The sequence below is a fragment of the Anolis carolinensis genome, chromosome 4 (genome assembly GCF_035594765.1).
Source record: "Anolis carolinensis isolate JA03-04 chromosome 4, rAnoCar3.1.pri, whole genome shotgun sequence".
NCBI lineage: Eukaryota > Metazoa > Chordata > Lepidosauria > Squamata > Dactyloidae > Anolis > Anolis carolinensis.
This window is the reverse complement of record NC_085844.1, coordinates 225199119-225210219: the sequence shown is the minus strand read 5'-3', so window position 1 is coordinate 225210219 and position 11101 is coordinate 225199119. Positions and strand designations below refer to the sequence as shown.

The 11101-nt window shown below is 40.4% G+C and overlaps 1 protein-coding gene across 1 annotated transcript; it reads right to left on the bottom strand.

Moving 5' to 3' along the window:
* Positions 1 to 4934: 4934 nt before the first annotated feature.
* LOC103278769 (antileukoproteinase) lies at positions 4935 to 10816 on the bottom strand. The gene is made up of 4 exons (XM_008110079.3): positions 10492 to 10816; positions 9328 to 9471; positions 7751 to 7894; positions 4935 to 5811 (listed from the first exon to the last, which is right to left on the bottom strand). The coding sequence occupies exons 1-4, from the start codon at positions 10598 to 10600 to the stop codon at positions 5807 to 5809; spliced, it is 402 nt and encodes a 133-aa protein (XP_008108286.3). The 5' UTR covers positions 10601 to 10816; the 3' UTR covers positions 4935 to 5806.
* Positions 10817 to 11101: the final 285 nt, after the last annotated feature.

Sequence of the window (11101 nt, the reverse complement as noted above, 5' to 3'; positions counted from 1 at the left end):
ATATTAGTTAAACAAGTAATGATGGAAAAGAAATCTGACTGAAATTTCCCTATGAAAATATTTAAAAGATTTTTCCATTAGCATATATACTTTTCCTGAACTGTCCACTTTGCAAATCTGTTGGAATTTATCTTTGTCCATATTCTACCTTGCTTTTGTGTAGCTGTCTTAAGAAAAATCACATTATAATGTGCTTTCTTTTTTTCACAAAAACACATGAAGTTACTGGTCTTGGTGTAGCCCAAGTTTTCCCTGCATTTGTCTTCAGTACTTGGTATCCAGCTTACTTCGTCGTCGTAGTCTCACTCGTTCAGTCGTTTCCGACTCTTCGTGACCTCATGGACCAGTCCACGCCAGAATTCCCTGTCAGCCGTCACCGCCCCCAGTTCTTTCAAGGTCAAGCCAGTCACTTCGAGGATACCGTCCATCCATCTCGCCCTTGGTCGGCATCTCTTCCTTTTTTCCTTCCATTTTCCCCACCATCATGATCTTTTCCAAGTTTTCCTGTCTCCTCATGATGTGGCCAAAATACTTCAGCTTTGCTTCTAATATACTTCCCTCCAGTGAGCAGCCGGGCATTATTTCCTGGAGGATGGACTGGTTGGATCTTCTTGCAGTCCAAGGTACTCTCAGGATTTTCCTCCAGCACCAAAGTTCAAAAGCATCTATCTTCCTTCACTCAGCCTTCCTTATGGTCCAGCTCTCGCATCCATAGGCTACTATGGGGAATACCATTGCTTTCACTATGCGGACCTTCGTTGCCAGTGTGATGTCTCTGCTCTTCACTATTTTGTCAAGGTTGGCCATTGCTCTCCTCCCAAGAAGTAGATGTCTTCTGATTTCCTGGCTGCAGTCTGCATCTGCAGTGATCTTTGCACCTAGAAATATTAAGTCTGTCACTGCCTCCATGTTTTCTCCCTCTATTTGCCAGTTGTCAATAGGTCTGGTTGCCATGATCTTGGTTTTCTTGATGTTTAACTGCAACCCAGCTTTTGCACTTTCTTCTTTCACCATGGTGATAAGGCTCCTCAGCTCTTCCTCACTTTTAGCCATCAGAGTGGTATCATCTGCATACCTAAGGTTGTTAATGTTTCTTCCAGAAATTTTAACTCCGGCCTTGGATTCGTCAAGCCCCGCATGTCGCATGATGTGTTCTGCGTACAAGTTGAATAGGTAGGGCGATAGTATACAGCCCTGCCGTACTCCTTTCCCAATCTTGAACCAGTCTGTTGTTCCGTGGTCTGTTCTTACTGTGGCTACTTGGTCTTTATACAGATTTCTCAGAAGACAGAAAAGGTGACTTGGTATCCCCATACCACCAAGCACATGCCACAGTTTGTTATGGTTCACACAGTCGAAGGCTGTATATTTGGATCACTGTGATGTTAAATGGCTTGCCTTGAACTCGAATTCAGATCATTCTATCATTTTTGGGTTGTATCCAATCACTGCTTTTGCAACTTTATTATTAACTATGAAGGCTACTCAATTTCTTCGGTGTTCCTCTTGTCCGCAGTAGTAGATTTGGTGGTCATCTTTTGTGAAGTGGCCCATTCCAGTCCATTTCAGTTCACTGACTCCCAGAATGTCTACCTTTAATCTTGACATCTCGCCGATAACCACGTCCAGTTTGCCCTGGCTCATAGATCTTACATTCCAGGTTCCTATAGTGTGTTGATCTTTAGAACATCGCATTCGTCGTTCACCTCCAGCACTGTCGGCCGTTAGCCTTCCTTTCGGCTTTGAGCTAACTGTGTCATCACATCTGGGGCTAGTTGGACTAGTCCTCTGCTCCTCCCCAGTAGCATTTTGACCATCTTCCGACCTGGGGGTCCTACCTTCCGATGGTAGCTCGGTTATACTGATCCACTTAGTTTTCATGGCAAGAATACTGGGGTGGTTTGCCATTGCCTTCCCCAGGGATCGTGCTTGGTCTGACCTCTCCGCCATGACCTTCCCGTCTTGGGTGGCCCTGCACGGTATAGCTCATGGCTTCATCGAGGTGCACAAGCCTCTTCTTCTCCCTCTTCCCATGTATCTGAGTGCAAAGCATATATGATGAAGTATGTGAAGTTCCTAGAAAATGTTATTACCAACTAGTTTCTAGTGTCATTTAGAGACCAGTTGATAATTACAATTGTTTTTCTCTACATGTACTTAAAGAAATTATGGTGAGCAGTTTCTCTGCAAACAAGGGAGTTAAGGATGGATGGGAGTTTTTCAAAAGTGAAATACTCAAGGCGCAAATGCAAACAGTGCCAACAAAGAAGAAAAATAAGACAAGTGCAAAGAAGCCAGAATGGATGTCCAAAGAACTTCTAACTGAGCTAAAGCTCAATAGTGACATGCACAAGAAGTGGAAAAGGGGAGAAATCACCAAAGAAGAATTCAAATGTATAGCCAACACCTGTAGGGAAAAGGTTCGCAAGGCTAAAGCGCAAAATGAGCTCAGGCTTGCCAGGGACATAAAAAACAACAAAAAAGGCTTTTTTGCTTACGTTGGTAGAAAAAGGAAGAAAAAGGAGGCGATAGGGCCACTGCAAGGAGAAGATGGGGTGATGGCGACAGGGGACAGGGAAAAGGCAGAACTGCTCAATGCCTTCTTTGCCTCGGTCTTCTCATAAAAAGAAAGCCATCTTCAACCTCAGCAACATGGAATGGACGAAGGATTGGGGGAAATCCAACCCCAAATAGGGAAACAAGTTGTCCAGGAACACTTGGCCGCTCTAAACGAATTCAAGTCCAGATCAGCTACATCCAAGAGAATTGAAGGAACTAGCGGAAGTTATTTCAGAACCACTGGCAATTATCTTCGAGAGTTCTTGGAGAACAGGAGAAGTCCCGGAAGATTGGAGGAGGGCGAATGTGGTCCCTATCTTCAAGAAGGGAAAAAAGAACGACCTAAACAATTACCATCCGGTCAGCCTCACATCGATACCAGGAAAGATTCTGGAAAAGATAATTAAGGAAGTGGTCTGCGAACACTTAGAAACAAATGCGGTCATTGCTAATAGTCAACACGGATTTACCAAAAACAAGTCATGCCAGACTAATCTGATCTCTTTTTTCGATAGAGTTACGAGTTGGGTCGATACAGGGAATGCTGTGGATGTAGCCTACCTGGATTTCAGTAAGGCCTTCGACAAAGTCCCCCACGACCTTCTGGCAAACAAACTAGTAAAATGTGGGCTAGACAAAACTACGGTTAGGTGGATCTGTAATTGGCTAAGCGAACGAACCCAAAGGGTGCTCACCAATGCATCGTCTTCATCTTGGAAAGAAGTCACAAGTGGAGTGCCGCAGGGCTCCGTCCTGGGCCCGGTTCTGTTCAACATCTTTATTAATGACTTAGACGAAGGGTTAGAAGGCACGATCATCAAGTTTGCAGACGACACCAAACTGGGAGGGATAGCCAACACTCCAGAAGACAGGAGCAGAATTCAAAACGATCTTGACAGACTAGAGAGATGGGCCGAAACTAACAAAATGAAGTTCAACAGGGACAAATGCAAGATACTTCACTTCGGCAGAAAAAATGGAAATCAAAGATACAGAATGGGGGACGCCTGGCTTGACAGCAGTGTGTGCGAAAAAGACCTTGGAGTCCTCGTGGACAACAAGTTAAACATGAGCCAACAATGTGATGCGGCTGCTAAAAAAGCCAATGGGATTCTGGCCTGCATCAATAGGGGAATAGCGTCTAGATCCAGGGAAGTCCTGCTCCCCCTCTATTCTGCCTTGGTCAGACCACACCTGGAATACTGTGTCCAATTTTGGGCACCGCAGTTGAAGGGAGATGTTGATAAGCTGGAAAGCGTCCAGAGGAGGGCGACTAAAATGATTAAGGGTCTGGAGAACAAGCCCTATGAGGAGCGGCTTAAAGAGCTGGGCATGTTTAGCCTGCAGAAGAGAAGGCTAAGAGGAGACATGATAGCCATGTACAAATACGTGAAGGGAAGTCATAGGGAGGAGGGAGCAAGATTGTTTTCTGCTGCCCTGCAGACTAGGACACGGAACAATGGCTTCAAACTACAGGAAAGGAGATTCCACCTGAACATCAGGAAGAACTTCCTCACAGTGAGGGCTGTTCGACAGTGGAACTCTCTCCCCCGGGCCGTGGTGGAGGCTCCTTCTTTGGAGGCTTTTAAACAGAGGCTGGATGGCCATCTGTCGGGGGTGCTTTGAATGCGATTTCCTGCTTCTTAGCAGGGGGTTGGACTGGATGGCCCATGAGGTCTCTTCCAACTCTACTATTCTATGATTCTATGATTCTATGATTCTATGAAATAATGCAGCTGAATGTAGTAAAGGTGCATTAATGCATCCATATAATGCAGTTTCATATGGCAGTGTAGATCCAGTCTTTGGCCATGCTCACTGAGACTCAAATTTGCTGCTACCAAGAGCAATCATGAGAGTTTGTTCTTACGTTATTCTAGAACACAAGCTACGAATACTGTTTGCCTACATCTTCCAGCATTCCTCATTACTTGTTATGCTGGCCTGTTGGCCATGTAGTCTAACAATATTTGAAGGACTATAATATATGATGCCCTCAGCAGTCTTAAAGCATGATGAAACATGCTAGATAAATAGATATTGGAGTATAGAACAATATAGAAATGTTCACACCCCTACCTGGACACTTATCAAACACAAAGAGTTCTACGGTGTTAGCTGTTCTCCATCTTGATTGTGCTTTCTCATTTATTATGCAAATTAGCCACTCACAGAGCATCCTTTGGATCCAATTGTTATGGGCAAAGAAGGAAACATAGGCACAAATGTTTCCAGGCCCATGGTCTCATGAGATTGACTGGTGAGAGAGTCATCTCCTTCAGTTGCCACAAAATGAACATTCACACACAGGAGCATTTCGGAAGTAGCCATTTTACACTGCTGTGGAATGAATTAAGGCACAAGAGGTTCAAAAGTGATGGATCAAACTGTTTATTGATTTAAAAAATCATGAAACCCCAACTGTATACAGGTAGACAGTTAAAACCATAATAACATTTAAACTTTCAAGCAAAAACAGCATTTCCTTTCACAAAAAGACATTTACCCTCTCCCAAGACACAAAAATGTGTAGCGTGTAGTCCTCAATAGTGGAATAAGTCCCACGAAAGAAATTAGTGAAACATACTGTCGGGTAGGTAATGAAAACAGGAATGCATCCTAACCTGTATATCATTTTAATTCTTTGAAGGTTTAATTTATAGAATGAGTTCTGTTTGGAATGTACAGAATGATTTTTGCACTATATGGGTCTAACGTGTGCACTATTTGACACATATATAATGAGTGTCTTCATTTATGACCTACACAATCCAAAATCAAATGTCAATTATTTTTAAAAGGAAGCTAAAGATGAAGGAAAAGGGAGAATGTGTTATTGCTGACATTACAAACACAAAATGGAGAAAATAGCTTTGATTTGGTTCCAACAAAATACTACATTATGACTTTTGCTTATCTGTATGGTGCAAAGGTATTGATGAATTAGCTAGATATGGAATGCTTGCTCGTATAGAAGCTGGAGAGTGTAATCAAGAGTTTATATATTTTTTCCTATACCAATCAAGGTCAAATACTTAGAGAACAGTTTGACAATCACAGAGTACTATTTTGTGGCTAGATGGATTGATGCATTACTTCTGGAGAGCTAGTAAATGCATTATTCTGATGGATTCTTCTCCTGAAGTTGATTAATACCTTCCAAGTGGCTTCCAACCATCCATGGGTGAAATATTTTAGTGTCAAGGTAATGTTGTTGTTGCTGAGTGTTCATCGGTGAAGGAAGAATTTAAACTAAAAGAGAGGGAGGAGATAAATTAAATGCTATTGACACAAATAATTGTTCCCGTTAAAGAGATTCACATTCTAGCTGGGTCTGGATTCCCATGTCCTATATCTGGGGAGGGAATCATCTGACTTTTGAGATTAGCCTGCTGGACTACATAATTATTATTATATTGCATTATTTATTTTCCACTTAGTTAACAACTAATTAGTTGCCAATTAGTTTCTGGGCAAAGTACAAAGTGTTGGTTTTGACCCTTAAGCCATATATGGTTTGGGTCCAGGTTACCGACAGGATTGCTTTCTCTGCACAATCAGTCCATTAGGACATTGAGGTCCTCTGGGCAGTGTTTACTCCAACTAGTTAGAGTAAACCATCAGCTGGCAACCGTCATGCAGAGGATCCTTTCATTGTCCACCCCAAGACAATGGAATGACCTGCCGGAAGAGTTCCAATAGCTAGATCAGTTGTGAGAATTTAAAACACAACTTAAGACCTATGTCTTCCGATAGACCTACCTAGTCAATTTTAACCTGCATTTTATCAGTAAATTGTAAGCTGCACTTTACCTGTGTGTATTTGTTATATGTATTTTAATAGTGCTTTGATTTACCTTGCAATTTTAACTATGTTGTATCCTGCTTTGAGCTGATTGCAACATAGTTATTTTATTATGACACAGCAAACAAGATAGATATGCTGGATTTCGTAACATAGTTATAACATAGTTATTATTATTATTATTATTATTATTATTATTATTATTATTATTATTTTATTATGACACAGCAAACAAGATAGATATGCTGGATTTCATATCACAAAATCACGAGTCGAACACTTCCCAAGTGTCTAGGACTGTGTGATGTATTTTCGGATGATGCGCGCAGATCCCAGCAGGGTACTACTACTACTACTACTACACTGTAACCATGAAAAGCCTAGGAAAATGCAACTGAAATTTTTGGAGCTTTCTGATAAACCGTTTTGGCCTTATGGCAGTCTGAAGCAAGCAAAAACCAGGCCCCTCTTTTCTATCAAATGTTTTCTGCAAAATAGATATGGACATGGATGCTATCTGTATCTGTCCTAAACCAAGGTTGTTGGGCCCACAGAGTATTTTATCCTGAAAGTTCTACAATTCTTTATTATTGTGCATGCTTGGTGAGGATGTCTGTGTATTCTGGAAGACCAAAAACATGGAGAGTCAGATGTTTCCCATTTCAAACTTTAACCTGTCAATAAGGTTCACGAAGGCCCCTTCCACACAGCTGTAAAAAATTCCACATTGAACTGGATTATATGTCAGTGTAGACTCAGATAATCCAGTTCAAAGCAGATATTGTGGATTACCTGCCTTGATATTCTGGGTTATATGGCTGTTTGGAAGGGCCCTTAGTCAACCTGTCCTCATGATGTGGGATTTAGATTAATTCATAAGTAAGGACCTTTCCGCACAGCCATATAACCCAGATTATCAAGGCAAATAATCCATAATATCTGCTTTGAACTGGGTTATCTGAGTCCACACTGCCATATATTCCAGTTCAAAGCAGAAAATGTAGGATTTTATTCAGCTGTGTGGAAAGGGGCCTGAGTCCACACTGTCAGATAATCCAGTTCAATGTAGATTTTATACAGCTGTGTGGAAGGAGCTAACATTGTTGTCCCCAGGCTGTTGAGATGGCATTCTAAAAAAGGGGTTTATTCAAAGATTTCATTTTCCATTGAAAGGGGAAAAGAATCCCATCTTTCTCTATCACATTGCAGTGTTATTCCTTTTCATTTAATCACCCAATCATTCTCGGAATTTTTTGAACACTCACAACCAGAAGCTAACAACACCAGCTCAGATGTTACGTAGGAATGGCCCATTACTCAACCCTAAAAGTAACAGTAACAAAACATGTCCTACTTCATACTCAAAAATATCTTGGGGTGCCATACCAAACTTTGGAGAGTAGCAGTCTTTCCCACATATCCCTTCGCAGCATTTTTTCGGTCCATCACATTGAGAATCATGATCACATTTATCAGGGGGATTGAGCATTCTACATTGAACTTCAAAAACTGGGCAGGATCCAGGTTTCTCTGAAATAGAAAATATTGGGAATGAAATACAGACAAACAACTGCTAGAACTCTGGTGCTGGTTTCAGAATACTAACTGCTATATTAGAAGGACTGCATTATCTCAGACCCAGCAGCCAGTGTTTAAGCATGAATTTAATTCTCATGTCATGTGTTTTGGTTTCTGTCCTGTGGGATTAGTGTGTATTATACAGAAGTGCTTTGATCTGTATTTTTATGGAGCTGGATTTAAATGTGTTTGTAGAATTTTTATAGTATTTGTGTGTTTTTAACTATACTGTGACCTGCCTCGAGCCGTGGGGAGAGGAGTTTAAGAATAAAATTATCATTATTATCATCTCCTAGTTTTCAGGTTATCGTAATCTGGATAAATGATACAAACATTTGTATTACCGGGGGGGGGGGGGGGGGGCGCGGCGGCTTGAAAGGTGGTCTATAGGTTTCAAGAGTTTCTGGACTGAAGTTCACATAATTCGTCACCACAGGAAATGCTTGCTCAGGATGAAATGAAATGTATTATTTACATCTGGAGGGTAATCAATTCCTTGAGTAAGATTCCCACAAATTTATATATTAAATATTTTCAAGTTGCCTTTCATTCTTAAGTCTCAGGGCAGTTTACAAATATTATGTAAGCAATAAAAATACACCAAGCATATCAGAGCCATGGGTCTCTGCTCATGAAACGAAGACAGTAGAAATCTGACATCCTTACGTATGGGGCTTCTATGAATGTGTTCTCCAGACTCAATTGACTACATTAAAATTATGTATTTGAAACTTGTTTCATCTTCAGCTTTTTGGTGTACATTATCTTAAAATAATGCATAGCTTTATGAACTAGGCTGTTTTTATATGGATATTTGTAGGTTATGAGATGATTATCATTTCCAATCCTCACATCTACCATAAGTGTCTTTTACTAACATTTGTGGTACTACTGATAACCTGGAAGTAGGCAACACAATAATTTGTCAATCGATAACAGGGAGAAATGAATGATTTCATTCACAACCAGAAGCTACCAACGCCAGCTCAGATGTTATGTGGTAATGGCCTATTACTCATCCCTAAAAGTGGCAATAACACTGACAAAACATGTTCTCCTCTATACTCAAAAATATCTTGGGGTGCCATACCTAACTCTGGAAAAAAGCAGTCTTTCCCACACATCCCCTTGCAGCAGGCTGTTGAGATGGCATTCTAAAAAAGGGGTTTATTCAAAGATTTCATTTTCCATTGAAAGGGGAAAAGAATCCCATCTTTCTCTATCACATTGCAGTGTTATTCCTTTTCATTTAATCACCCAATCATTCTCGGAATTTTTTGAACACTCACAACCAGAAGCTAACAACACCAGCTTACTCAACCCTAAAAGTAACAGTAACAAAACATGTCCTACTTCATACTCAAAAATATCTTGGGGTGCCATACCAAACTTTGGAGAGTAGCAGTCTTTCCCACATATCCCTTTGCAGCATTTTTTCGGTCCATCACATTGAGAATCATGATCACATTTATCAGGGGGATTGAGCATTCTACATTGAACTTCAAAAACTGGGCAGGATCCAGGTTTCTCTGAAATAGAAAATATTGGGAATGAAATACAGACAAACAACTGCTAGAACTCTGGTGCTGGTTTCAGAATACTAACTGCTATATTAGAAGGACTGCATTATCTCCTAGTTTGCTGGTATCTTAATCTGGCTAAAATGATACATACATTGGTACAGACTGATATGAAATGTATTATTTCCCATCAATATCTGGAAGACAATCAATTCCTTGAGTAAGATGCCCAGGTATTTATTAATTAAATTATTGCATATTGCTTTTATTCTCATTGCTTCCTAGCTTGTAAATATCTTAATCTGGATAAAGAGCTATGCTCTTCATTTGCCATAAAAATCTGAAGAGCCAAAGGTTGTCCATCTGTAACACAGTGCTATATGTAGCTCAATTTAAAGTTAATTAGCGGTTCAGAATTAATACGTGATAAAGTTTTTGAGAGTGATTCCACTATTGTGTATTGAGCTATGTTAATGATAATTAAATGTGTATCTACAGTGTAGAATGAATGCAGTTTGACACTCCTTTATTTGCTGCATCTCAATGCTAGGGAATCAAGGTTTTCTGCTTTCTCTGCTAGAGAGCGCTAGTGTCTCACAAAACTTCAGCTCCCATGTTTCCATAGCACTGAACCATGACAAATAAAATGGTGCCAACTGCATTCACTCTACAGTGTAGATGCACCCTTAAAGTATCTATTTTTTTACTGACATATTCTCCTTCTTTAGGAATTAAGTGGCAGTCAGATACAACACAATCCTTTACATAGCCAAATATCTACCGAAATGTACTAATTTGGGTTGGCTATCGTTCAACTTCATTTTGGTTTTGAAGTATTTACTGCAATTTGCAAATGTTTTCATGTTTTGAAAGTAAAATGACTTTGGGGGGGGGGGGGGTTACATGTAAGACAAAATGAAGCTAAAAATCTTCTGTATACCTAACAAAATCAATAAATATGTTCATATGTTTGAGAGCAAGTCAAACAGAATGATCTCTCGCTCTCCAAATAGCGGTTGAGGGACGTACCTTTAATTTTTTGTCCAGGTGGGTCTTCTTTTCTATGACTAAGTGCATTTGTCATCTCTGACCAAAGAGCTAGGAAGCCCATGAGGAGAAAGACACCTGTTGTCTTCATGCTGATGGTAAAGACCAGTTCTCTGTGTCAAAGTGACAGGGATCAGCTCTCTTTGCCAAGGACTGAACAAGGCAAATACTTATATTATCATGACTAGGTTATGAGATGATGTTATCTTCTCCTTTCCTCATGCTCGACATAGTTTTTCTTCACTGATAAGAGTTCTGCCACATATTCATCATATGTGTTCACTTGCATCTAAACCCTAGAAAAATTTTTCAGTATCTGACACTGGATAGTTAACACTTTCAGTGTTATGTACAAGTTGACCAATTAATGTGAAAGGGGGACATCTACATCCAATCTAAGCAAATGCCCTCACTAATTGACTATACTACATTCACGGCTACTCATATGTGAATGTGTGGAACCCGCTCACCATTTGCAAATCAAGCTTGCTAACTTGTTCAACAGGCAATGGTTCCTTTCTTCCATACTGGACATTCCATGGGTATATATATTCCATTTACCATCACATTCTCTGAAGATGCCAGCCACAGA